We start from the raw sequence: 26,994 nt of genomic DNA on the forward strand, positions 1-26,994 counted from the left end.
GCCGACTTCCGCCGTCACCGCCGTCGACTTCTTTGCCCGCCATTCTCTGGGACCAACGTGAGGCTCCCGTGCCTGAGTCTAATACTGCCTTTCTCTCTGACCCGAGGACCCCGGCCTCTCTGCTTATGCGCCGAGTGCGACTGACCCGACGTTGCGGGAGACGGCCAACTCTTCCACCATGGACCTGGGCAAGCCCGGCGACACCATCGACCGTCGTGACCAAGCCGTGGAGAGCCCGATTCAGTCCGGCCTCTGCCGGAAACAGTCCGAGCTTCTCCGGCAACCCCGTTTTCAAAACGACGATGCTCACCTCAACCCCAGGTATGGCCCCGTTCCCCAGAGCATGCATTCACTCTGCCTGCTAATGCCGGCATCTTCAGCCGCTGGTGGTTTGCCTCGTCGGCCTTTCCCATGATTGCCGGCACCCTGGGCCCGGTGGCCTCGGCCTTCAGTATATGTGCCCTCGTGCGACAGTGGCGCCAGCATTACCCACCCGGCACAGATATCGCCAAGGCCATCTTTGTCCCTGACCCTCCCTGGTAAGCCGAAGCAAAGGCTCTTCTTGCTTGCCACTGACACGCACCGGCGCAGGCTCATCATCATCAACGCTGTGCAGCTGGTAATGGCCCTCGTATCCAATGCCTTTCTCCTCCTCAACATGGCAAGGCGGGTTCGCTTTAGCATTGCCCAGCCCATCACAATCGTTGGCTGGTAGGCAAGTTCCCATCTTCGTTCGAGGCCGGCTACTGAGCTCAACGCCTAGGTACATATCCGCCTTTTGCCTCCTGGCTCTCGGCGCCACCGCCGCCGGGCCACTGCTCGAAGACCTGGAACACCCCGTCGACGAATACGTCTGGTCCCAGGCCTTTTACTACGGCATCTGGGCCGCAATTCTCTACTTCGTCGACGCCTCCCTCATGGTAGTGACCTTCTGGGGCGCCTCGTCCGGCCATTACAGCAAAGACTTCAACCTGACGGCCAGCCAGCGAACCCTCATGCTCCAGACCATCATGGTCCTCATGTATCTCCTCCTGGGCGCCCTCGTCTTCTCCAAAGTCGAGGGCTGGAGCTACCTCGATGCCGTGTATTGGGCCAACGTGACGCTCTTTACCGTCGGCTTTGGCGACTTTGCCGCCTCGACCAATCTCGGACGGGCGCTGCTGTTCCCGTATGCGCTCATCGGTGTACTCAGCCTCGGTTTGGTCGTGACCTCGATTCGGAGCTTGATCCTCGACCGCGGCAGGCGTCGGCTGGATGCCCGCATGGAGGAGAAGAATCGCCGCAGAGTGATACGGACCCTGGCGCGGAAGGGCATTGATGAAATCCTGACTCCCCTCCCACGGGAGCTCAGCATGAACACAGCCGAGACTGAACCCGATGGTCCGACGCCGAGCGAGTTTGAGCGGCGTCGGTCCGAGTTCGGCTTGATGCGAAAGATCCAAGAAAGGGCCTCGACACGAAGACGATGGCTGGCAATGGCAATCTCCACGGGCACCTGGATCCTCCTGTGGCTCGTCGGCGCCGCCGTCTTTCTCAAATGCGAATCGTCGTACCAGCCCTGGACCTACTTTGACTCGTTCTACTTTTGCTTCGTGTCCCTGATGACAATCGGCTACGGCGACCGAACACCGGTTTCCAACGCCGGCAAGTCGTTTTTCGTCTTCTGGTCCCTCTTGGCCCTGCCCACCATGACGGTCCTCATCTCCAACGCCGGCGACACCGTCATCAAATTTGTGCGGGACGGCACCATTCGTCTCGGCAACGTCACCATCCTGCCCAGCGACGAGGGGTTCGGCGGAAACATGAAGCATGTTGCCCATCGGCTTACGTGCGGCCGAGCCTTCAAAGAGGCCAGTGCACGCATGCGGGATATCGAGCAGTCAGATCGTGTGAGCGAGAAGCCGCTGCCTAGCAGCTCCGCGGCCAAGGACGGGACTTCTTCTTCGAATGAAGCATCCAGTCAGTCCGGGTCTCGCCTACTGGAGACTCAAAGTAGCCGCCAGGGACACCTCGTCGCAACCACCACCGTGGACCGCCGCTCGCTCGCCCGCGTCCGCGACCGACTCGACAACCTCCCCACCGGCTACGATCTCCGCCTGCTCCTCATTTCCGAGATCCAGAACCTCAGCAAGCACGTGCGGGAAACCGAGCCACGGCGCTACACGTTTGAAGAGTGGGCGTGGTATCTCGGCCTCATAGGCGAGGACGAGCGCGACCCAGACACGCACCACAAGGCAAAACCTAAGGAGAAGCACCGGCAGAGGCACAGGCACAGGAACAAGCACGGGCACGGAAAGCACCGCCATCAGCAGCAACACCAGCGCCAGCAGCAGCACCCGCACCAGGAGCAGCACGAGAGCGACGAGCATCTGAGCGACGAGCAGCAGGAGGAGCACCCCGAGACGTCGCCGCCTGTCGAGCAGGACGATCGCTTCAAGTGGTCGTGGGTGGGGATCCGCAGCCCCCTCATGGGCGGGCAGGAGGAGAGCGAGTGGCTCATGGAGAGGCTCATGGACCGGCTGCAGGAGTCGCTGTGGGCTGCCAAGTACGAGGACAAGCAGGATGATGTCGACCCGACGTGAACATCTTCTCCCAACCTAACTGTCCTTTCTTTCCCTTTGGGTCTTGTTCACTTGAAGCAGAATAGGTTGCTCCACGTCCCGCCGCAAAGACATGTTGAAAATCTGGCACGATTACGATGGCATTTGGATACGAATACCACGGAGACACGGGCCCGATATCTTGTCATTCAGTAATAATATAGATTAAGTCATTATGCTTTCCGGGCAGTTACCTTCCGGTGCCGGGTCACCTAGCTATCGTACAAAAATTCTATAGCCCCATGCCAGCAAGTAGAAGTCTTTCATGTGTATAAAAATACAGCAATAGCAACTGGGAAATGGCAGAGAGGCGGGTTAAAGCCGTTGAAGGGGAAAAGGGGGCTCACGCCCTTCTCGTCCTGCAACCCCCTGACCGTTTAAGGTTGGACGTGACGCGGGGTTTCCGGAGAAGAGCATCAGTTGCCGCCTCCCAGGAGCAGCCTCTTGTTGCGCTTGATGACCGCGTTGAGGCCCTTCTCGAGCTTGTCCGTCTCCTTGCGGGCCATCGCCAGGGCCATCTCGGCATCCTCGACGCTCATCAGGGGCATGCCCCCGACGCCGCCACTGCCGCCGCCGGGCATCTTGGCTCCGTCATCGCCGCCTCCGCTCTGGGCTCCTCCCACTCCCACGCCCGCCGCCGCCCCAGCCCCCACGGCAGCCGGCGGCGACGCAAAGTCGTGCATGGCGCGAGCCCCGTCGGGCGCGCTGTAGATGCCCACGCCCGCCGCCGCGTCCGGTCCGTAAAAGTAGGGCGCCAGCGAGTTGAGGCTGGCGGCCGCCGAGTCGCGCATGGGCGATGCCCCCTTGGGCAGCCCCATGCTGCCGGCGCCCAGGTTGAGGCGTGGCAGCACGTACTGGTTGATGTAGCTCAGGGCGTCCTCGCGTTGCAGCTTTCCAATGGGGTCCTGCGGCTGCGGCTGAGACGTTGCGGGGAAGATATTGGGACGCCCGTTGGGCACGGCCCGGCCCTTGATGAGGGAAAAGGCGCCGCTGCCGGGCTGGTGTCGGGGCGCGACAAAAGCACCTGGGTTTTCGGCCGTGGCCGCAATGGCCGTCTGGAGATCGAGAAACGCGTCCTCCTCGTCGGGCGTCAGGCCGCGGATGCAATCACCGTTGGGTGTGATGAGCATGCGGCTGCCGTCAACGTGGAGCTGCTTCCGCACCGGCTTCCCAGCGCGAAGGGCGGCGAGATCGTCGTCGTGGATCTCGCCGCATTTGCACGAGCAGTCTTTGCAGTACCCCGACTTACTTCCTGCCTGAGTGTTGCCAGCACCGCCATGCTCTTGGCGAGACGAGCTGCTGGCGAGGGGCCTGAGCATCAGGAGCTTGTCCATGGCGGCCGTCCACAAAGAATTCCGAATCTCCGCAAACACGGACGCTGGGCCGGGATAGGGTTTTTCAGTCCCAGCGGGCGGCGGCGGCGGTGCAGGCTCGGCAGGAAGAGGGGGCGACAGCTGCGACACGGCCGTCATCGGGCCTTCTGTCTCCTCTTCCCTTTCCTTGTCTTTTGCCTTGCTTTTACCCTTGGAGGACTTCTTCTGTGGAGAGGCTCTCGGCTTCGTTTCGGCCTCTTCTGGAACCTTGTCCACAATGGTCTCCTCCTGTACAACACTCTTCGCGGCGGGCTTATCTTCCGGGACTGGCCCCTGAGGGCTAGTGCCGGCGCGTGGCTGGCCAGCCGTCGTCCTTGCAGGCTTCTCCTTCTTTTGCTTCTTCTTGCGCCCAACCACAGGAGCATGCACCTCGGGTTCCGCCTTGAGAGCCTCGCTTATGACCTTGGTCTCTATCTTCAAGGCCTCCTTGCGTTGTTTGCGCTGTTGGCTTTTAGTCGTGGACCGAACGCTGGCGGAGCCGATCCTGCTCGGCGGCGGCGATTCTGCTCGGGAAGCTGACACCGACGCGGACAACACCGACGCAGTATCGCTGACTATCTCGCTCCCTGGCGTATCTGGGATGTGCGACAGGGAAAGACACTTGGAAGCAACCGAGTGAGCGGGTGATGGCAGGGTATTTCCCTCGGCTCTGGCCGTGGGCATTACTCGTATCGATCTAGGGGCTGCCCGTTGAATGGGCGATGAAGCCGTTCCGGCCGAGGATGTGTGAATTGGAGGAAGAGTGGCCGAATGGTCCGTCGATCCCTCGGACCTGGACGAGTCTTCCGCCAAATCGTCAACGGACTTGAGAGCATCAGCATTGACAGGCCCATGCTTCATGTTTGAAGTTTCCGGAAAGGGCGCGGACGCGGCGATGGGGCTCATGACTGCCTTTTCAGAGGCCTTCTCCGAGACCTTGTCGGCAGGCCTCTTTGGTGCAGGGGTGCCCTTCGGAGTCGGCACGAATGGGATCGCGGGCGATGCCGGCTGCATTTCCCTGGCCCTTGGTGCATTCAGGGCCGGGAAGTCTTCATCCTGCAAGGCGGCAGAGCCTCGAGACTGGCTTTGCCGAGTTTGAGACGAGGCGCCCTTTGCCAGCCTATGTTCGACGGCGAATATCGAGCCATGAGTTGCCTTCCGCGGCGTCTGCTCGGGGGTTACCGTGCCGTGATCGAGGCCCAATGCTGAAAACCTGGGCACTGCAGGGACGATATTCGCGGGCCGTGAGCGGCTCGGCGCCGGGCTAGTTTTCGACACGGCTTCCGGATGTCCATGAGAGGGAGCGAGGCCGGGAGGCGCCGATCGGCCAGCTTCCGCGGTGGGGGTGGGCTGGGACTGCGCGAATACGCTCTGGGGTTCGTCGGACACCAAGGCGTCAACCGAATTCGTCGCTTCGTCCAGCGAGGGAAGTTCGTCGTCTGGAGAAACATGTTAGCTGACTGGGCGATACCGGTGAAGTGAAACAAGACAAGCGACGATGACGACACGGACTACGACAAAAAGTGTAATACAGGATGCAACGGAGCGGCAGGTCATGCTACGGCTTCCATCATCGTCTTCCACGGCGGACAACGAGGGAAACGCAGTCTTTGGAGAGAATAGAGGGTATGATGTCTTTATTCTGACCCAAAGGATGCCACCCAGCCTGGGGGCACACCGGTGGTGTGTTAACGTACATGAGACGATGCGTGGAAGACGATGATGGCTTGCCTGAATTGACCCTCCAGCCGATCCAAGCGGCGACGGCGCTGTGAGGGACGGACAAGGTGAAAGTGGTAAAATGAAAACAACCAGGTCGACACGCTGTCGCCTCTGTGCAAGTCTGGCTCCCTGAAAATATCGAGCCAGCGCCTGAGGCAGAGAAAGCCTGCCACCCGCTCCCTGAACGGAAATGGTTTTGCCCATGCCTGCTTGATCGAAATGCAAATTTCGTTCTCCACGGAGGAGTCATGCCGCCTTTTTGACCGGCTTGGTTCCCAAATGCCCACAAACGCCGCACCGCAAACACTTGAAAAAGGAATGAAAGCAAAGAGAAAGGGAAAACGTGCAACATCATGGGTTCAAGGGCATCGACATCCCCGCAACTACCATCGTGCATAGTTGGTGTTGTACATCATGCTGGGGTTGTACCCACCTTGGCTCTGGCCTCCAAACAGCCCCTGACCGACTCCGGCATTGCTCTGTGACTGGTGCTGCATTCTGGCCTGCAGGATACTCGGGTCCGCAAGATCTACTAAGCCACTCCCCCCAGAGGAGGAAGTGTTAGCATGTCTGTGCTTCTTCCCCTTCTTCTTCTGCTTCGAGCCCAAGTCTTGGAATGCCCCGGCGTGGTTACCGTAGAGCGATGCCAGGAGGCCGGAAGCAGGAGCTGGGGTGGAGGTAGAGGACGGTGGGTACTGGTTCGAGAAAGAAGAAATCATGTACTCACGCTTTCCCGCATCATGAGGCTGGTTGCCGCCTCCCCGGTTCCGCCCAATGAGACTCTGAAGCAGGTCGTTGGAGGAATCCTTGGGGGCAGCGCCGAATCCCGATCCGCCAAACGACTGGCCAAACATGCTTGGAGGCGTCCCACTTGACTTGAGGCCGGGAGGGGGCCCCGGCATCGAGGACCCGTAGAACTGGTTGCCTCCCTGAGACTGGAAGGAGTTTGGCATCATCGAGGATTGCTGGGCCATGATCCTCGAGTTTGCCGCAAGCTTGACATTGGTCGCAGAATTTGCATTGTCGTTGGCGAAGCTGAACCGCGACGACTGGCGGTTGTGACCCTGCCCCTGGAACATGCTGCTTTGGTTGGACATCCCTGGAGGCATCTGCTCGCCGAAACCGCCTTGCTGGGATCTCAGGGAAGCAAGGTGCTGCGGAGTCATGGCTCTGGCAGAGCTCTGACCAAAGTTGGAGCTGCCAAGTCCAGAACCGAAAAGGCCGTCGATGCTGGCCCTCTGGATCGGGGGTTGGGAACTGGCTTGCCTTTGGTCGAAGCCGTGGCCATCACCACCCAGGTCCCGCTCTTCGGGCTCACCGCCAAGCGCGAGACTACCGCCGCCGGTTTCGGGCTCTCCTTCAGAGGGGATCTGAACTTCGGCCAGCTCCTCGGGGTCACCAACTCGTGTATCATCCTCTTCCCGAATAACTCTTCGCTTCTCACCACCTCGAACATCGAACATGGGCGGGTCTGCTTCACCGCCCTGGCCATCGTCGAGCCGGGGCAGCGTGCAGGCTTCCAGAGCCCTTAACATATCCCGCAGAGACTTGTCGAGAGCGGCCGCAACGTGGTTCCCGACAGGTGAACTCTCTGGCTGCTTGTACTTCGGTGTCGCGCTGGCAGCCGAAGCTTCGGCATCTTCTGCGACCTGCTGAGTAGTCTCCGTCGTAGCAGGCAAGGACGTTGAGACGGCCGGGCTTGACGCGGCACCACTGGTAGCATGACTGCCCCTACGGCTCCGCTGCGGGTTCCGAGCCCAGTTCGCCGATGAAGGCAGCGCCGACGTGTCCACTCCGTTATCGGACCCATCCTTGCTAGTCGAGCGGGCCATGGATTGAGAGGCAGGAGGCGGTGTTGGCTGGGCTGGCTGCTGACGGGAGGCGGCGCGAGACGACGTTCCACCGCCGCCACCTGGCAGCGGTCTTTGGGTGTGAATGCTGTTCATAGAAGACAGGTCCTGACGCGTGTAGCTGTCCTCCTCATCACCTTGCTCGTGCAAGAACATGCATCCAGGGTTGTTGCACTTCTCGTTCTTCAGCCACGCCGAGCAGTACTTTGTTGTTCCATGCTGTGCTTTCAAGACTCGGTCGCCGTTCTGGGATCCATGCACAGCTTGGATGCACCGGGTGGCCTCCTCCGGCCTCTCGAAGGTAACATAGATGCCTAGTGAGTGATGTTGACCATCCGAGCTTTTTCGATTGCTAATGGAAATCTTCTGGATGTTGCCATATTGGCCGAAGAACTCGGGTTTTCGCAAAGTCTTGAGCAGCTCGTCTTCGCGAACCGTGGGTGCGAGGCCGGTGATGTAGACGAGGTTCTTTTGGACAACGCGTACTCCGATGAGATTTTTGCGGTTTTCCTTCTCCGCCTCGCGTTTCTGTACCTCCTTCTGCCTTTGCTCTTGAGCTCGTTTCTTCTGATTCTTTTGAATATTGGCGCGAAACTCGGCGACTCTGCGTTCTGTCAGTCAGCGTTGTGTCGCATCTTGCGGGCAAGCCATGCCGCCACTTACTCTTCCTGGGTCACGACTTTCCACTGTATTGTTTTCTCGTCATATGGCCGTCTGCACGCCGGGCACAGGCCGTTCATGTTGTTCTTGATGTTGTTGAAGCAGAACTGACAGACCTGTGAAGAACGAAAATCAGCCACACTTCGGGCGAGTCCAAGAACGATCCGCCTTGGGAGCTCGACAGATCAACGCACCTGGTATCCACAAGGACATGGCCGAAAGTTGCGGTCCGAAAGATCAAACTCCTCGATGCAAAGAGGGCTGGGGGTGGCGTCAGTTAGAAAATCCATCAAGGCTTGATGACCGCCCCAGGGAGCGGCTGAGGCTCGTGCAAACGGGAATACGCGACGTACCAGACATCTTCCTCCTCCTCAATGAAAGAGTCCTGCGGAGCCATAGTTTCCGAAGACCTAAATAAGGGAACTGTTGGGGATAGAGGCGAGAGGGTGGAGGCGAGAGAAGGAAAAAGACTGAACAGGGGAGATGCTGCGCGAGGAGATGCTCAAGATGCAAGATGTGGAAAGAAAGTTCCCGGCTGCTTAGGTAGACTTGGATGAGCCTAGCCGTTTCGGGAACATCACGTGATACGAAGGGGCCCACGCTCCCAAACGCTGGACTGCTCTGCGCTAGGCGGCTGGCTGGGCGCTTAGTATTGGTTAGCCGAGAGCTCGGACAGCGGAGGCCCCATTTCCCGCCGTCGGTAAATCTTCGGATATATATATGCAGGGAGCACTCCCGAGGAAGCATCACGGGAAGCAACGCCCACCTCCGGCTGAAGCTGGCAACCCTTTTTGAATCGTCAATTGGCCACCTTCAGGCGCGAAATCGGCCATGGCGACCAAACTCTTTCGCAGCCGGATACTCCTACCAGCTCTGAGGCCTGCGAGGCCGTCGGCGCCGTGCCGCGGAGAGCATGCAGTCCGCGCCCTTTCCGTCTCGGCTCCCGCTCTCGTCGCCATGCCCAAGGAGTCTGAGAACATGCGCAAGGCTCCCCGGGATCACGTAGGATCCCTACAGGCACCCCTTTTCAACCCGGCCGACAAATACCAGAGCAAGGCCGACAACCTCCATCGCTACGGAGCTTGGTTGATGGGCTGCATCCCCAAATACATCCAGCAGTTCTCCGTGTGGAAGGACGAGCTCACCATATACATCTCGCCGTCTGGCGTCCTCCCAGTCTTTGCTTTCCTCAAGTGTACGCACCGAGACCTCGTCTCAATGCGTCAGGGTCTTGGCTAAACCATCTCCTCCCCCAGACAACACGGCGGCCGAGTTCACTCAGGTCAGCGCCATCACCGCAGCCGACTACCCGACGAGGGAGAACCGCTTTGAGGTCGTCTACAACCTGCTTTCTATCCGCCACAACTCCCGCATCCGAGTCAAGACATATGCCGACGAAGCATCCCCCGTGCCGAGCATCACAAGCCTCTTTGACGGCGCCAACTGGTACGAGCGTGAGGTCTACGACCTCTTCGGTGTCTTCTTTGCTGGCCACCCCGACCTGCGACGAATTATGACAGACTACGGTTTCGAGGGCCACCCGCTGCGCAAGGACTTCCCCTTGACCGGCTACACCGAGGTCCGCTACGACGAGGAGAAGAAGCGCATCGTCACGGAGCCGCTCGAGCTCACCCAAGCGTTCCGCAACTTTGAAGGTGGATCTAGTGCTTGGGAACAGGTCGGGCCGGGTCAAGACCGCACGCCCGAATCGTTCAAGCTGCCGACGCCCAAGCCCGAAGAAAGGAAGGAAGAGCCTAAAAAATAGACGAGCCTTGTATTGTATGCGACGAGTCGTTTGGGCCCATCCAGCTGTGAGCTGTCTTCGCATGGCCTTCAATGCCTGCAACTCAAAAACCTTCGTCCGCTAGACTACATCGTGCCGGGCCATGCATCATGTTACAGCGCCTAGTTGAACAGGAACCCGGCACGACTTTGCGGGCCGCAGCTCCTCCTCAAATCTTTCCCGCACGCAGTCAGAGGAGCCAAACCAAGTCGACCGCCATATGGCAGATTGGTATTATGCCGTGGCCCGCTCTCGCCTACGATTCTCACGACTCAATCTCCATCCTTCCCTAAGCAGACACCATGTTTGGCCCATTACATGAGTCCGTAATCCTAGACAAAACGACTTCCTCGTTCAATGCGCTTGAGGTAAGCCTGATTGTTGCTGGTGACACTTCCTTACATGTACAGAGCAAAACTCGCGGCGGTCGAGCTGGAAAAAGAAGGGCCATGGCCTCCGTATTGACATGCCTGGTTTCCCCCGTGACCTGCCCCCATCGCGGAGTCTTCCGCCTTGATTCCAGCGAACCGAAGACAGGGTGGCCTGGGATTCGTGCTTCCTCTCAAACTCCGCCGTATGCTAGATTTTCGTCAACAGCATCGTACACACGCCTGTCGCCACGGGGCATTTCCATGCTGTTCCGTAATCCATGGTGGCGACGACGTAGATGATAGGGATATCGTGACTAAATGTTCGTGCGGTCTCGCGGCGTGTCCTACCACATGTCGTCTCGCCCGTGGCGCCGATGGTCGTCCCCGCTTTCGCGCGTGTGTTGGTAATCCTTCGTGTCGCGACTGTAGCCTTCTATGCCCTCGTAGCCATAGTCGTCGTGGCGGTCGTCTCCATGCTCGTCCTCGTAGATCTGAGCGTCGTCGACGTACTCCACCTGCCCGTCGGACTCGGCATATTGAACAGTAGCCTTGTGAGCTATGTTAGCAAACATCCCAGTCTGGCGCCATTCCACGGAAACACTTACTCGGTGATAGTCGAGATTGTAGTGGTCGAGGCTGTTCTCGGCATCCTGGTCTCCCTGCATTTGCTGCCGTGCCAGATACTCTTGCTCTTGCCTCTTGCGCCGAGCCTCCTCCTCCAGCCGTTTCTGTTGCGGCGAGGTGGGCACGTTCATCTGGGGGTGCATCGCCTGGACGATGGCCAGATAGCTGTACATGAAGTTGCTGAGCAGCACCTGGCTGAGGAGAGAGCGCCGCGGGTTAGCTAGCTTTATATGGGCCATTCGATATATGGCCCTTTCTTCGAGGAGTGGGAATCGGGTCCAATTGTAATCCACATCCGGCGTCAGAGGCTTGTAGGGAATATCCTCTGGAACTTGCAAATGCTGGTTCTTCTTGTTAACCTTTTCCTTGTCTTCTTTCCTCTTGCTCCCCCCAAAGATTGACGAGAAGATGCTGCCATCCTTGTCTTTCTTGGAATCACTTTTGCGGTTGCCTTCCTTCTTTCGCTCTTCCGTAAGCTTGCTGTCGACGTTTTCGCGATCCAGGACGAGGCTTTCGCGGCCCTTGACGTTGTTCTTGTCGATGGAGGTCTGTATCACGTCCAGTCTGACGTTATCCTGGGACTTCTCAGCAGCTGCCCGTGTTTTCGACTTCTTGCTCTCATCTTTCTTCTTCTCTCTGTCATCCGTGACGCCCTTGAACCATTTCCATGCGCTGCCCGACCTGCTGGAGGTGCTGCTTGAATCATCATCTCGATCTTTCTTGGATCTCTTGTCGGGCTTCTTATCTGGCTGGGTCAGCGTGGGGATAAAGGTGAGGTTGTCGGTGCGGGAGGCGTCGCCACCCGACAAAGAGGAGGGTGAAGCTAGCGTGTCGTTGACCGTCTGCATCTGCATTGTGTGGGGGGATTTGGGCGAATACTGTGGCTGCGAAGCCTGCTTGGTGATGATGTTGTTCGTCGGGCGCCGACTTGAGCGAGTGGAAGCCTCTTCAACAACTTCAGGGTGCTGGTCTCGAGACGACCTTGAGTTTTGGGAGGATGACCTCTGGGGGAACGCCCGGGCGTTTTGGCTGTCTGACCACTCCATCCGTTCCGGTGGCACGGGTGCTTCTTTGCTCGCTGCGTTTGCAGTAGATGAAGGTGTGCGTCCGGGAAGCTGGTCGGGGCGAGCATGGGGAGAAGATCGAGACTCAACAGGTTCTTCCGAAGGGCCGTCCGCGTTCGGCATGGCTGGAAACGATTCTTTGGACAAGTTGTTGTGTCTCCGAGCGGGTCGTGCAGGCCTCGAGTGATTTTCAGCAGTTGGGTCAGGCTGCGCCCTCGCAGGTGGGAGAGCATCAGCTCCCTCTGGAGGAGACGTGCTCCTGGTCTCTGGATAATCACCATCTGACTGTCGCTGGACGATGCGTCTCGGGTGTGAACCTCGGTCTCCCGAGCGGAAACTGCCGCCCTTGCGATACGTGGTTCGTGTTGACCTGCGTAGACCTTTCCCCGGGGCCACTGGGAGGATGGGCATGTCGTCAGCACTGCCTTCGATGCTTCTTGAAACTCCATGTGACTCTTGTGCAAGTCTCTGCACCGCCTTTGTGGGGTCCATTGCAAGCTCGTCGAGACTGAGCTCTGGACTATGCTGACTGCCACTCGACCGTTGCCTCCCGAGTCGTTCAGCACCATCAACATAGTCCACTGCACCTCTCCCGCCAGTGTTGTCGATCTGACGGGAGAGCATGGATTTGTTTCTCCGCAGGGACGACCCTGAGCTCGGATCACCATCGATGACAAGAAAATGGTCCCCGGATCGTCGCCTAATCGATTGGACACGCTTCTCCAAAAATGACTTGAACTCTGTCGGGGCAAGCTCCGGGTGGACCCTGGCCGGGACCCAGAGCAGCCTCGAGGGATCGTTCTCGTCATCGTCGCCGCTGGGGGCCGCCGCGGGCATCGATGTGAGACTCGCGGGGGGCATATCCGGGTCAATGTAGTTTCCAACGTCCATCGATAGTCTCCTCAGCGCCTGCAGGTTGCTCAGTTCTTGAGCGATGTCGCTTGGGTTGTCGATGTTGGTCAAGGGAAACTGGGAGCCAGTCGAGTCTGCCTGCATGTCACGCAGGGACAATGTCGGGGAGGCAGGCGGCTTGTCGTGAGGACTGCCGCTTCGCTGCGAGGAGGGGGGCACGAGGGTGGTGTGTGACTTTTTGAGGCTGCCATGTTCGGGCGGGGATGTTGGCGAGTCGAGCGGCTGGTCAGGAACGGAGCACCGCCTCGATGCCTCGCCGGTGTGTTGACGAGATTCTTCTTGTTCATGGGGCTCCGGAAGTGACGACGACGACCGCTGCAACTGCTCACTGTAAGAAGATCCACCAACGAAACTCAAGGGCCGCCCGCCTTCGGAGCCAGAGTCATCCTCGTCCCCGTAGAGGGTGCCGATGGCTTCGGTGACATGGTGGCTCGGGTCTGAGATGGAGAGTTGGCTGGCGTGACCGCGCCGACTGCTAAAGCCGCCGGGAATCTCGTTGCGGGGCCGGGATGAGGTCTGGTCGCACGTCTGATTAGCAGTCAAGTCGTATATCAGGCAAGCAAAACCGGTCGACCTGGAAGATGGCGCGGGGTTTTCCCTGGACCAGCCTGGACCAGGGCACCCAGGGCCAGTCCTCGCGGTCGCGGCCTGGCTATTCGAGAGGGTGAAGAGAGAACGCACCATCATCGAGGGCAGAGTGCAGGCGCAACAGGGGCCAAGACGCCCAAAAGCACAGTATGGGTTTCGTGTCGGGCAGCCAACCCGGTATCAGCAGGCTCGCAGGCCTATCATGGACGGGCGGACACCGCGGAGGCGTGAGCGCGATGGGATCGATGGCGGCTCGTGGACAGCGGGAGGTGAAGCATGCACCTCCTGAGTTGGGGTGTTGTAGGCCGGAAGGGGGGTTTTATCGTCGCATGGGGGAGGTTGAGGCGTACGGGGCGAGCCGCTCTCGGCGAGGATACGCTTCTGCCTTGGGAGGTGGGTGGCGTGGCGTCTTTATTGGTTTCTCTTGTCGTGTATTTTTTCGATGGGTTTCGCGGCCGACAGTGTCGTGGCTCGTCGTCTTTGTTCGGACTCGGGTGATCAAAGAGCTGGGTACTATACCGTCGTTTAGGAACCCCCCAGCAAAGCCCCCAATGCCACCAGTCACTGCTGGTACTGTAGGCAGGGTGATTGCTCGCTCAGGTCCAGTCGCTACAGTGTCACGTGGATTGGCTCAGCGCTGCGTCACGCCTCTCCATCGCCATTCGTCGCCCCCTGCCCCGCCGCCCAGGTACTTCCGGTACCGCCAGGGCAAGTACATGCGGAGTAGGTACTCACCTGTCGGGGTAGCATTCAGCGCCTGCCCGTGCGCTGGTGGCGGCACACGGGGTTCGCCAGCAACAAGTCGGGCGCTACAAACCACGCTGGTAAATTGCGCTCAGTTCAGTAACGTCCCAACGGTTGCGCCTTGGCTTTCCATCGCTCCTGAGGAAGCAGGTCCAGGCCGCCGGCGGCTACCCCAGCCAGGGGCTCAAGTACCAATCTGTATGTACTTGCCTTTTCTATCCCATTAAACAGACGGCCTCATCGCCTCAGCCTACTGGTAGGTGTCCACCTTCTACGGGGAATAAAAGGGGCGGTTCACTGCACTTTGGGCTGGACATCTCAGACTCTGTGCGTTTCTTGCCGCCGAGGTACCTACTCCAGACTAACGCGCGCCGAGGCACCGAGTTGGCCCGTTGTTGATAAAGGAGTGCGAGGCTCGTATCCGTCCCTCCTTAGACTTTGAGTTTGCCCCCAGCAAATACTGCATCAGCTCCGAGGTTTTCAGCTTACCTTTGATCCGGAGTACGGTTACTCCGTCCCCATGTACAGTACATTCCTACGACCCCACTGCCCCAGGTAACGCGCGCGGCCGAGCATGGACGACCTCTTTTCTGTGACGCCGCAAGACTACTAAATAAAGAACTCGGATAAGCGACAAGAAAGGAATATGAGACCTAGGGAAGCGTGCATTGCGGCAAGCGAAACAGCACCAGACTCGGACGGACGACAAAGAACCAATTACGGGCGCCGGGGCTCAGACTTTACAAACACGTCTCTTGACCTGTCGCCAACTCGCCATCCAGCTGTCCCTAGAACTATGGGGTAGCTCGATGTCGTCTCATCATTACATACAGCTAATGAGTCGACTCCCAGATCTACTCCGTTTGTGCATCCTCGAGCCACGTTCGCTTTACGTATCGCGAGTTGTTTAGTTGTAGGAGGCTCCCACGCCCAGCGTTGAGAACCAGCTCCGGAGTACCGCGCGTGATTGACGTGAACGATAAGCACTGCAGCCGACGAGTCGACCCCTTTGTCTGCTCCGTTTGTGCGTCCGCGAGCATTGTTCGCTTTACGTGTCGCGATGATAGGCGCTTGTACGCAGCATGTTCAAAACTGGCTCACGAGTACCACGCGCGATCGACGTGAATGGCTTCAGAAAACGTAGCAGCCAGGTGCATGCCGTCGAGGTATGAATCAAGCCATTTCACTCGCTCTCTCTGTCTCTACCCTTCATAACAGCAGAGCAACTCCAGCAACGTTACGACTCTCTTGCAACCACCCTTCCGGCATCATTGCTTTCCAACTGCCCCTTTCCATATCCGAGCTTTGCAGAACCCAAATCTTTCGAGTTTCTTGGACCAACCATGTCCACGAGAAGCACTAAGTGGCTCCAGGTCTACGAAGGATCCGCCGCGTGGACAACGGGGTTGACCCGCCGTGCGATGAATCGTCCATCGCCATGATCAGGCCGCCATTCGATACGGAGATCTGGCTCTTCAAAGGCGCCTCCGTTTACTGTGGCGGCCCCGATTGCTGTATATACACGGAGTATAATAAATCTGGATTTAAGCGGGAGGAAGAATACGGCAAATTCCTGGGCTACCTGAACGAAGACGATCAACGTCGTTTGTCAAACGAATGTATGGACGCTCTCAAAGAAAGCCCCACCATTACGACTGCCAAGGGAATTCACCGCACGATCTTGGCGCGAATCGCTGAAAGGGGGCTTCTCCGCGACAAGAAGCCCCGACTATAGGCAATTCTGTCGGTTACGACGGACAACGGGTCATGTTGAAGCTCAACGTCGGATGGCCGGTTCGACGCAGCATGGCCGAGGACGACGTTGCGGGGAGGGCTCTGGGAATAGCTCTCTGATAAATAAACATGGAGTTGGGGAGTTGTGTGTCTCTCGTGTCTTTCGCGATATAGCACATGCCGCAGGGCGCTTGCGATCACCTCGCCTAGGTCGAGCCTTTGCAAGCCATGCCATGGCACGAATGGAGCTCCGCAGTTGCCGTTGTTGTATTTGCCTTGCCTCCAGGCTAATTCAATTGCTGGCTCGGCCCACGTCGAGATACTCGCCACCAAGAGACCAACAAGAATGATTCCCCTGTTATCCGCGTCGTGAACCTTGGCACGTGGCCGTCGCCAAAGCATCGGCAAGCAATAAGCACGTACATAGGCGGGCAACGGGTCCTGTGTTTTCCCGATGTGGTGACTTGCAGTGGCTTGCCGCAAGTCTCCTGGGTGCTTAATTTGGTTGGTAGGGTACACGGGTACTGACCCGGTACCAGGGCCAGGTACCTCACCTCGTCCCTCGCGCATGCTTCCTGTTCCTCCAGAAAATTATCTCCAGCCAAGCCAGCCTTGCTTTATTAGGAGCTGCGAAACCGACCTTCTCGCAGCCGCCGTCCATCCATCTTCCTCTCGCCGCCACCCGCCTGATACCCGTCCCATCTCCTCCTGGGCCTCTCGTCCATCTCAGCCATTCCTCGCCATCACCCGCGCCCCCCCGAACGACGACTGCAACACCCCCGAGGTCCTGAGCGCGCTTGATTCATTGATAGAATGGCTGCTGTGAGTCGCTTCCCCCTCGGCTCCCGCCCAGTGACACCTCAAAATCCCTGCTTCGGGCAGCTGCAAGGCGTCGCCTGCTTCTGGCCATCTACCGCGGGGTTCTTCTCGCGTGGAACAGCAACGCGAAGCACCTTGCTCCCACATTCTACCCTCCTTTTCCGCACCAGCACTGTCACCAGCTCCACCACCAGCCCCAGCGTCGCTCCTCCTGTAGGATGGCGTTTACACAGAGCCCTTCCTCTGCCATGGCTTCTCTTTTCGCCACAAGCAACCCTTCTTCGCAATGGATTGGATTCCGGGGCACACGCAGCTTGGCTAACTCGTCGCAGCCGCCACCGTACAGCGCTGGTCCAGGCTTTCTCCAAAACGGCGCCACGGGCCTCCCCAAGCCTGGGGCAGCACCTCTCCTGCCGAACCAAGGCCGCGTCATCCAGTCTGGTCCTATAAGAGTTCTCTGCATCGCAGATGTTCGAGGTCTGTATCATGCCCGAGCCAACGACGCAGGGCGCCCTTGCTCACACTCGCAACAGGAAACCTAAGATCGCTCAACGAACTCGCCAAGCAGGCCCGCGCCGACCACATCATCCACACTGGTGATTTTGGCTTCTACGACGACTCTTCGCTGGACCGAATCGTAGAGAAGACCCTGAAGCATGTGGCTCAATACTCGCCCCTCATCTCTGAACCTGTCAAGAAGGCCATTCAACAAGGGGGGAACGGCTCAGTCAAGAGCCGATTCCACCCCAACGATCTCCCTCTGTCGGAACTGCCGCTCTTGCTCAGCGGGCAGCTGAAGCTCGACGTGCCCGTCTATACTGTCTGGGGTGCGTGCGAGGACGTGCGGGTGTTGGAGAAGTTTAGATCCTCCGAGTACAAGGTGCACAATCTGCACATCATCGATGAAGCTCGCTCCATGCTCCTCGAGGTTGGCGGCGTCAAGCTCAGGCTGCTTGGCCTTGGTGGCGCCGTGGTCATGCACAAGCTCTTCGACAATGGCGAGGGCCGCACCACCATCGCTGGAGGACAGGGCACCATGTGGACTACCCTATTGCAGATGGGAGAGTTGGTCGACACGGCGCATCGAGTCTACGACCCCACCGAGACCCGCATCTTCATCACGCACGCGTCCCCCGCGCGCGAGGGCATCTTGAACCAGCTTTCGGTCACACTCAAGGCCGACTTCTCCATCTCGGCTGGTCTTCACTTCCGATACGGGAGCTCCTACAACGAGTTCAGCGTTAACCCGACTCTGGACCACTACCGTGGGAAGCTTGCCGCGTCCAAGGCATCTTTCAACGACGTTTGGGAAACGGTCAAAGGTGAGGTCGAGCCTGCCATCCAGCAGAACGAGGCCCAGCAGAACCTCCTCAAGAACGCGCTGCAGATTGTTGAGAAGATGCCCACCACGGCCGCCGGCGGAAATCCTTTCGGCGGACCTGTTGCCGGGCAGGCTGCCCTTGGCCAAGTGGACGAGAGTGCTTTCAAGAATATGTGGAACTTCAACTTGGCCGATGCTGCGTTTGGCTACCTTGTTTTGGAGGTCCAGGACGGCCGCATTGGCACCGAAATGCGCGCCCAAGGGTTCAACTTCTCGCATCGCGGAGCAAAGCAGCAACCGGGCGCCATGGCTGCCCCTCCTTCGGCATCTACCGGCGGCCAACCCTCTTTGGCGCCGACCTCGACGCCGTCCAACGCTCCGCAGTCCGGTCGACAGCCGTCTTCGTACCAGCCGCCCAAGGCATCGGCTGCCCCGCCGGCATCCGGCTCGACGAAGCCGGCTACGCCCAGGCCTAGCCAGGGCCCCGACAACGGCGGCGCCGTCGGCAAAGACCCTGAGAAGACGCCGGCGGCCGCCAACGGATCCGCCAACGGTCCTGAGCCTTCCGCCTCTCCTGCCCCCAAGTCCAACAACTCCGACGTCATTGGCTTGTTCGTTATGAACCTCGGCGGCGGCGAGGACCAGTGCCGGGACATGTTTGCTGAGGAGGACAGGAGCAAAATTGTCAAGGTGGAGAAATGGGGCGTCCAGAACAAAGTTGTACAGTTCAAGACGCCCGAAGACCGAGACGCGGCCTTTGCTCGCCTGCCTGACGATGTCAAGACGAGAGCCCAGGAAGACCGATCCAAGCCTCTGGTCAAGGTCTTTCAGCCTCGTGAGGGCAAATCCTACAACAACCGCGGCGGCGCTGGCAATTGGGGAGGAAGCGCGCGCGGAGTCAGCTCCGCCAGTGGATACCGCAGTGCCGGGGGCGCCAGCGATTCAGAAAGCAACAGGCGCGGCGGTCGGGGCGGACGAGGGGGCCGCGGGGGCGATAGAGGCCGCGGCGGCCGTGGTCGCGGGGGCACGAAGGGCGATGCGGGCACGCCTTCACCCGCGCCAGCATCGTCTACACCCGCTGCGGAATGAGGACAGGCAACGCCCGCATCCTGCCCCGTGCCTTATCGAATTGAGCCAAATCCCACGCTTGCGATTGCAAACACGAACCTGGCACGCTTGCTGCGATGCCCGGCACTCCTCTCGTCGTATCGGATTCCTACTCTGGAGCAAAAACTGGAGAGAGAAGCTGGGGGCCGAGGCCTGGTGCAGTTGCGTTCCTGTGTACGTGTACTTAATGGAGTCTTCGAGGCCGCCGAGCCTCGGCGTTGCGGATTTGGCCTGGGCTTTGATTTGTATGGAGTTACGCTGCCGAGACACTTGAGGATGAAGCCCCGGGATGGGACAGAAAAAACACTTTTCATGCGAGCCGTCAGTGCACCTGTTGCTGAGCCGGGCCATGTGGCCGCCCGAGGATGCCTCTACGTTTCCGTGCATGCTCGCTCAACGCTTGTATTACATGGTATCGTACAATGTGAGCAGTAGGGGTGTCTACAGCGGCTTAATCCCCTTGTGAATGGCAGCTATCCCGCCGGTGAGATTTTCGTAGCCGTCGCCAGCCACGGCAAAGCCTGCGTCTGCAATCATGTCTCTGAAATCCTCCTGGCTCGGGAATCTCTCAATGCTTTCCACAAGATACTGATAACTGTCTCGGTCTGCGGCGACCAACTGACCAATGAGGGGGATGGCGCTGAAGGACCACTGCTTGTAAATGGCGTTCAAGAGCGGGTATCTGTCCACCTTTGAGAACTCTAGACAGGCAAAGACGCCGCCGGGCTTGAGCACCCTGTGCGCCTCTCGCAGCGCTGCCGGAATGTTGGAGAAGTTGCGAATGCCAAAGGCGACGGTGTAGAGGTCGAGGGAGCTATCTTTGATGGATGAGGGGAGGATTTCGGCGTTGGCCTCGAGGAAGGACAGAGAAGACTGATGGGAGGCGGCGAGGTCGAGGGAGCGTTGGCGGCCGACGGCGAGCATGGATGGATTAATGTCTGAGATGGTGACGTGGACGTTGGGGTTGCCGTTGCGGTCGTGGGCTCGGCGGAGCATGCGGAAGGCGATGTCGCCTGTGCCTCCGGCCACGTCGAGAATGCGCTGCGGCCTGCCGGGAGGATTTGTGGCCCCCGGGTTTAGGGAGGACACGAAATGGTCTCTGGAAAGGACAGATGGGTCAGCTCAACGACTGGACAAGCCAAGGGTTCGATCTGGTGACGCACTTCCATAGTCGATGGACTCCCAGGGACATGAGATCGTTCATCTTGTCGTACGAGTCGGCGACGCTGTGGAAGACGCCGGCGACGCGCTCCTGCTTCTCGCCCTCGGTGACGGTCCTGTAGCCAAAGTGCGTTTCGCGATCCGACGTGGGACTCGTGTGGTTTGGCGGCGAGAATCGGACATGGCCGGCGGAAAAGGAACGCGAGGCGCTGGCTGCTTGTGCGGAGAGGCGGGAGAGGGTGTTGGAGCAGCTCCTCAAAGCCCCGCGCGCCACCATGATGGGCTGTCTGGTGTGCGGGAGTAGGATTGGGCAGTGGATGAGAGGGCAGGTCGTGATCAGGATGATGGAACGAGGCTGCGGCGTGCGGAGGAGAGAAAGCCACGAGCCGGACGCCACACTGTGGCTTGACCGTATTTAGGTACTTGGCATAAAACGGTTCCATGATAGGCAGCACCTGATTGGGCCAGTCCAGCTTAGTCAGTCTGCGCGGCACGAGCCCTTGAGGTCCCTGCCTATGCTTACGGATATAGCTTAGTTAACTAAGCCACCTCCATGAGTTATAGGATCCACGTGCAGTTCACTTGCTGGAGTTTACACTTCACTTTTGGCTGCAGGAATTACCTGTAGGTTTAACACCGTAAGTTGCGCCTACCAGTGACAGAAGCAGACAAGGGCATCAGAGATGCTTCTGGAGGCACTACATGCGCCAGTCACTATGTAAGACACATAAGAAGCTATATGGTTGAAGATATTTATTACCACTTGTTTAGTAAAGAATCCTATTGGTCCATATGTCCCTCCTGCTCGATGGGCGGAAGGGAAAGACTGGCACTGAATGTGCTAGCGCGTCCCAATTTTAGACTGGAAATCTGATCTATAGCCATCATGACGACAGGTGAGTTAGACTACAGGTGTATTCCGCCCAGTGATACTTTCCCGTTGATCGTGATTTGAGGAAACAGTGTAGCGCTATGTTGTATACACGGCAGGTCGCGGTAATGACAACTCGAGCCTCGGTAATATGAGCAGGATCCATGCGATTGTCGACCCCCAGCGAGCCCGAATCGAGAATGGGACTTTCATTTGTGAACTAAATTAAAATAGGCCTGTTGAATTGTCTGCAATATATTTCTAGGATTTACCGCCATGGTAAAACCGAGTCCAGGCCGAGAAGCTCCGCTAAACTGCTTAGCCTGTCTTCCAATGGAATGCTCTCAGGTTTTGCTTGTCGCAGAAATCCTGGTCATGGACCGTTACGGGGAGCTCCCTTATCTTCTGAATTTTTACAGCGGAGGCCATCCTATGATGAAATAAATGGTAAGCCAATGCCCAATAGGCCGAAGCAAATAAGATCCTCTGTACTTACGTGATACACGTGTTGTCACTGCATGAATGGGATTGGTTTGGCATTGGTGGAAGTGGTGGAGGCAGTGGAGATGAAGCAAATATATTTGATGGATCGAACGGTCTCATTGTGACTATAGGAATCATTCCCAGTATTCTGAACGGCCGAGTTAGCAGATCCGAGAATTTCCGGAGCCATTTTCATCTTACTCATCGATTTTTCTCTTTTGGCTTGGGCCAGCAGAGTAGCACAGAGTTTCCATGGCGGAATCGGACTCATGTGACTCGGTCTCTTTCGGAGCAGGGGGCGCCTGAGGATGGGCCACCGATATTTCTGGCTTCATGACGGGTTTGGTCGTGGACGTGTCTGTGTGAGACGTGGATGGGATTTCTGCCTGAGATTCGGCTGGAGCTCGTGATGGTTCAGAGGCCGCGTCCTTCGACTTGGAAGTCCGTGATGCAGTCTCTCGTGTCGTGGCAGTGGTTGTCGGGAGTTGGGCCGTTTGGCTGGTAACCGTGCTTTGCTGCGAAGTGGTATTCTTACCGGGATTTGGACCCGGCTCGGACCCCCCATGTTTAGGCTCAGTTTCCGCCGTTGCTTCCAGATGGTGGGTGAACCTCCACGTCTTGCATTTCGCATGCACCTCGGGCGAGCTATCGATGTTGCTGTTGCAAACAAAGCTGTATCCCAGGCATTGGGGAGTCACCACGTTGTCCCGGCAGCCCAAGGACTCATACAATGCGATGTTCATGCTGAACACAGCGCCAACGGGCTCGCCTGGACCCAGTTCAGGCAGATTTTTCTTCTTCCTGCAGTCGTTTGGGGTTGCCGACTTCGGGACGAAGCCCCCGTGTTTCCAACACTCATTGTCGCATTGGAATGCTGCACTGGGGTGAGCGCATATCTGCTTGGCGAGCTCAGTGGGCTCGCTTTTGGGATTTTTCAACGCCTCTTTGAGTTCCTTGGTTATTTGTATGTCCAAGCCTATCGCTAGATGCTGGGGTTCGGAACTCGACCCAGCAGCCGGCTCGACGGACTGCTCTTCAGGGGAACACCACGGTAGCGCAAAGACGGGAACCGCCAAAGACGACAGGAGAACAAGACTGCCTTTCATGGTCGCCTTGATTGAAAGGAGGAATGAATAAAGAGTGTGTAGTCCACAGACGACTTTTCGTGCTTGGTGTTAAAGAACGGAACTGGAGGATGTCGCCGCTGGGTCAGGTGGTGTGCGGACTGGACGAACAACACCTGATGTGTGCGTCTTATATATATGTAATTTCTGAGTTCTCCTGGGTTTCTACGACAGCTTAAAAAATCGAGCTCGTCTTGGCAACGGGGAGCCCGTCTAGACATTTTGGTTTTGACATTATACATCGTATGATAACTCTATTCCAGTAAAACCGCTAGAGCCAGTGGATAAATCCTTCCCAAGACATTCCGTGGCGGAACAAATATCCGCCCGTCGACCCCTGTTCTCAGGGGAGTAAGTTAGGTCAATAATAACATGGCCGATCAAAGGATTCCTGTGTGCAATGGACGGACCTCCCAATCCCCCTCCTCCTTTTTCGCCGACCACACGCCCTATTTATGTAGGCGGGATGCCTTTCCCTAGCACCACTTTCGCGGTTATACTGTATGTACTGAGTCTTAACTGGTGGATTGGAGCACCATTCATCCTACAAAGGCCAGACGTAGTTGGCGAGAAGCTACGTTTGAAGGGCAATGATTGTGCGAGCTTGGAACTAAAAATGCTCTGAAACGAAGACCATGGCGTCTTGCAGAGAAACTGATTCATGCAAGGCTTGAACTTGGCAAACATTGCATTGACCACTGTAAAATAAAAGACTACGTGAATTGATGGCCTGTAGCCGTGCTGGGTTGAATTATATTTAAGTGTTGGTCCGAAAAAAAAATGCTTTTAACCGGCCTAGGCATTTAATCTTGGCCCTGCAGGCTGTCGGCTGATTCTGCTGGGCAACAACCATCAGGGCCCAAGGAGCCACACACACACATATCAACACAAGGATAACCCATCACTACCTTGTACGCATTGAGGCCAAGGCAAGTTGCAATTTCGTATCAGAACATCAGGACCATCAGGGCAGGGCTATATTAGCAGCCATATCGGAGTCTGGAAGAGGTATCTGTACATGTAAATACCCCCTTGGGCCTCACGTAGTTGGAAGAGGGCATGCATCGTTGTCACATCGATTGTACTGCCCCTGATCACTTCCACATGCGCTCTCTAACCCCTGTTCGAGAGGCTCTTATTTTGCCGCATGAATGCCCTTGATCAGCAGGGGTGAGCTTTAATCCCCCCCCAAAAAAAACAGCTGGTTCGAAAGCTGCTTGCATAATGGATCGCTTCTGGTCTGTTATAGCACAACCTACCGAGCCAATCAACAGCCGGGGCTTTCGACGGTGAAGTAGTCTGTTTCCCCCCATCCTTAGTCCTTTCGTCTCTTCGTTCCTCGAGGCACTCTTCGTTCCTGAAGGCACAGATTCAAAGCTCCTTGCACTTTGGACGCGAAAACACTTCAGGCCCAAGCCGATACTCGCTCAGAATCTGACTGTTCAAGATGGATATCAGAGATGTATCTGGAGTCGATTCCTACTTGGCCTATCTGGAGCAAGTCAAAAGGTGATGCGGAGCGAGCCATGCGAAGCGAGCCATGCGAAGAAAGGGCCAGAGGGTCCGCGATCATCCTCATCTCGAGCAAAGACAGCTCACGGTTTATTATGAATCTACTTCACTCATCCGTCCGTTCATTTTTGTTGGACAACAAAATTGCTACGTCACAGGTCCCAGCACCTTGCGCAGCCTGTTCCCGGTCCTCTACGGAGCTCCAACCAGTCAGAGCTTCCGACATGATACTGGAAACCCATCATCGCGGTAACAAGTCTCTGCTTTGCATCCGCACGCCAGCAAATCGCATAACGACCGTCATGGCAATCGTCGAGGGCGAGCAGGGCACTGCATGTTGCTCCAGCTTTACCACCAACCAGAACAGACGGAGGTGCCGGTCAAGCACATTCTGTCAAATACCATTGAACCTAGAAAAAGTCTGGCCCAGGGTGTTAGTGGTCGTGGTTATTGCACATAATATTCTGACACACCCCTCAGGCATTGCAGAGTCCTCTTAAACCTGGGATGCCTGCCCATCATGCACTCTGTAGGTATAGGACTTCTACAGGCTTCATGGACAGCCGTTACTTGCTATTCTTTATTTCCGTAATAACACGAAGAACCGGAATCGAGGTCGCAAGCTCGGGGGGATCATGTGATCAGCAGAGCGCCGTGAAAGTGACAGGACGAGCTCAGCTTCTCCTCCCGGGCTCATTACTGTCAGTTAGAACTGACAGGTCATTGTGGATGAAAGGATCATTGATTGCCTCGCTGTTGCTCTCTAGCTTGAACAAATATCAATGCCCTCCGATTTCTCACGACTTCGCCTCTGCAATGTCTCGGATAGCTGTCTTCTATCCAACACATTCTGCAGCCTGGCCACGCTTGCCTTGTCCAAGAGTCGTTTTCAAACGCGACACTAACGGCTCGTACTCAATCAGAGTGGACCACCTCAGTGGCATCATTTGGCTCGAGAGCAACGACAGGAATGTTCCGATGAAATGGAGAGGGGCTACAGTGCCTTCCAACAACAACCCGGGATATCGGGCACTGGGCAGCGAGGCTGTCAAGAATCCGAACTGGGCAGATTCACATGTTTTTTTACGTTTCTTGTTTCACAACTCGATGGAAGTCGAGTCCGCTGATCGTCTGCCAGATATTCGTCTGCCATCGGAACTGCCCAGATAGCCGAGGAGGAGCGGCTTGCCTACCTCAATCGCTCGCTGGCAAACCTCAAGCTTGGGCGTCTAGAGAAAGTCTTGTCAGACGCCGTGCGACTCAGCGACGCTGGATCGACCTCGGAGGAGAAGCGGCTGTTTCACGAAGCGCGAGCCTCGTACGAGCTTGGAAAATTCGAGCCTTGCCGAGACACTCTCTAAAACCTTGCCAAGTTATTCTCACACGATACAGCCGCCAAGCAAGAGCTCGAAAGCGCCATGGCAGGGCTGCGTGAATAGCAGACCGACGAGCATGATTTCCGCCTAATGTACAAGCAGAGCAAAGCGACCCCTCTACTGGTCGATTGCGCCACCTTTTCGGCAGCTGTTGAAGTGCGCATGTCGCCTGGGCGAGGTTTGGGATCCTTCACCAGGAGGCCAGTCTCGGCATGCCAGCTTTTGCCGTGCGAAACAACGTTTGCTTACGTCTACGCAAACGATGAATCTCAGCACCAAGAGAATGGCGGCAGGCGGTGAGGCTCAGCTCCTCACCCGAGTCCTGCAGAAGCTGTAGCACAATCCTCAATCGTCGCACCCTTTCAGGCATACTTGTCCATTACATTCTTCTTCTGCCTCTCTCTCAGGTCTGACTTGATTCCAGGTCAGATAAACTTGTTGCTAATTTTCCCATCCATTCTCTATCCCGACTCTCCTTCCCCATTTCGGCCATTTTCCTCGTTGCATGATGGTGACTGATACTTGACGAATCAGAATCGTCAAGCATAGTCCTTCTGGACCTGTTCTAGGCGCCTGCGGTGGCAGCTTCAGAGGGCGCGGCCCCGGCCTCTGGGTCTGGGTCTGGGTCTGGCTGCTGCTGATGCTGCCGTTGTCGGGTCTTGTGGTCAAACAGCTGCTGGGCAAAGTTCTGGACCTGTCCCTTGCCAAGGTAGAAGAGCCCGCCGAGCCCAGCACAAAGGCCGAGAATGATGAGCGCGATGCCCACCGCTTTGGACACCATGGCTTCCGACGGAGCCCCGCCGGGCCTGCTTTTTCTCTTAGAGTTTCAAAGATCAAGGTGGCGCAAGGCTGGAGGCTGCCGCGGCAGGATGATAGGTGTAGGCGAGTGACGGGCGGTGATGGTGTTCGGGGCTGGCGTTAGCATATGCGTGCACTACGCTGGGGCGAGGGAGACGAATAAACAGTCACGGCATTTTGTAAACGGAATACGGGTGGTGTGTTGCAAACGGGACAAACAAATCTGCCTCCCGAGACGGCGGTCGCTGAGCGACGGGCAACGTGAACTTGCCAGGCCGGCCCTTGGCAGCCGGGGAACGGATGGCGCAGTGAATCCATTGGAGCGAGCAAACGAGTAGACAAGGTCAGACGGCCGGGCTTTGTTGGAACAAAGACGTGGACTTGTAGTCGAAAAGCCTCGTCTATGACACGTTTGCAC

At 57.4% G+C, this 26,994-nt stretch overlaps 9 protein-coding genes across 9 annotated transcripts; 3 read left to right on the forward strand and 6 right to left on the reverse strand.

Annotated features, from left to right (window-relative positions):
• Positions 1-178: 178 nt before the first annotated feature.
• HRG_10273 (ion channel domain-containing protein) lies at positions 179-2,582 on the forward strand (the record flags this gene model as incomplete). Its single annotated transcript, XM_044868744.1, has 4 exons — positions 179-321; positions 381-539; positions 592-711; positions 764-2,582. The coding sequence occupies 4 exons, from the start codon at positions 179-181 to the stop codon at positions 2,580-2,582; spliced, it is 2,241 nt and encodes a 746-aa protein (XP_044716099.1).
• A 434-nt stretch (positions 2,583-3,016) lies between these two features.
• On the reverse strand, positions 3,017-8,581 carry HRG_10274 (RING/Ubox like zinc-binding domain-containing protein; the record flags this gene model as incomplete). Its single annotated transcript, XM_044868745.1, has 9 exons — positions 3,017-3,911; positions 3,972-4,054; positions 4,112-4,138; positions 4,181-5,391; positions 6,108-6,341; positions 6,402-8,128; positions 8,188-8,300; positions 8,379-8,445; positions 8,538-8,581. The coding sequence occupies 9 exons, from the start codon at positions 8,579-8,581 to the stop codon at positions 3,017-3,019; spliced, it is 4,401 nt and encodes a 1,466-aa protein (XP_044716100.1).
• Positions 8,582-9,141: 560 nt separating this feature from the next.
• On the forward strand, positions 9,142-9,949 carry HRG_10275 (respiratory-chain NADH dehydrogenase, 30 kd subunit domain-containing protein; the record flags this gene model as incomplete). The annotated part of the gene is made up of 2 exons (XM_044868746.1): positions 9,142-9,379; positions 9,441-9,949. 2 exons carry the CDS (start codon positions 9,142-9,144, stop codon positions 9,947-9,949), a joined length of 747 nt encoding a protein of 248 aa, XP_044716101.1.
• Positions 9,950-10,682: 733 nt separating this feature from the next.
• Positions 10,683-11,816, reverse strand: HRG_10276 (activator of mitotic machinery cdc14 phosphatase activation c-term domain-containing protein; the record flags this gene model as incomplete). The annotated part of the gene is made up of 3 exons (XM_044868747.1): positions 10,683-10,886; positions 10,944-11,598; positions 11,644-11,816. The coding sequence occupies 3 exons, from the start codon at positions 11,814-11,816 to the stop codon at positions 10,683-10,685; spliced, it is 1,032 nt and encodes a 343-aa protein (XP_044716102.1).
• Positions 11,817-12,300: 484 nt separating this feature from the next.
• Positions 12,301-13,625, reverse strand: HRG_10277 (telomere silencing protein Zds1; the record flags this gene model as incomplete). Its single annotated transcript, XM_044868748.1, has 3 exons — positions 12,301-12,421; positions 12,676-13,454; positions 13,620-13,625. The coding sequence occupies 3 exons, from the start codon at positions 13,623-13,625 to the stop codon at positions 12,301-12,303; spliced, it is 906 nt and encodes a 301-aa protein (XP_044716103.1).
• Positions 13,626-17,071: 3,446 nt separating this feature from the next.
• HRG_10278 (Ser/Thr protein phosphatase) lies at positions 17,072-19,233 on the forward strand (the record flags this gene model as incomplete). The annotated part of the gene is made up of 2 exons (XM_044868749.1): positions 17,072-17,300; positions 17,357-19,233. The coding sequence occupies 2 exons, from the start codon at positions 17,072-17,074 to the stop codon at positions 19,231-19,233; spliced, it is 2,106 nt and encodes a 701-aa protein (XP_044716104.1).
• A 459-nt stretch (positions 19,234-19,692) lies between these two features.
• On the reverse strand, positions 19,693-20,689 carry HRG_10279 (ubiE/COQ5 methyltransferase family domain-containing protein; the record flags this gene model as incomplete). The annotated part of the gene is made up of 2 exons (XM_044868750.1): positions 19,693-20,350; positions 20,415-20,689. 2 exons carry the CDS (start codon positions 20,687-20,689, stop codon positions 19,693-19,695), a joined length of 933 nt encoding a protein of 310 aa, XP_044716105.1.
• Positions 20,690-21,963: 1,274 nt separating this feature from the next.
• Positions 21,964-22,872, reverse strand: HRG_10280 (uncharacterized protein; the record flags this gene model as incomplete). Its single annotated transcript, XM_044868751.1, has 1 exon — positions 21,964-22,872. One exon carries the CDS (start codon positions 22,870-22,872, stop codon positions 21,964-21,966), a length of 909 nt encoding a protein of 302 aa, XP_044716106.1.
• A 3,471-nt stretch (positions 22,873-26,343) lies between these two features.
• On the reverse strand, positions 26,344-26,559 carry HRG_10281 (uncharacterized protein; the record flags this gene model as incomplete). The annotated part of the gene is made up of 1 exon (XM_044868752.1): positions 26,344-26,559. One exon carries the CDS (start codon positions 26,557-26,559, stop codon positions 26,344-26,346), a length of 216 nt encoding a protein of 71 aa, XP_044716107.1.
• Positions 26,560-26,994: the final 435 nt, after the last annotated feature.

This window comes from Hirsutella rhossiliensis, assembly GCF_020360975.1.
Source record: "Hirsutella rhossiliensis strain HR02 chromosome Unknown scaffold00015, whole genome shotgun sequence".
In the NCBI taxonomy this organism is placed as follows: domain Eukaryota; kingdom Fungi; phylum Ascomycota; class Sordariomycetes; order Hypocreales; family Ophiocordycipitaceae; genus Hirsutella; species Hirsutella rhossiliensis.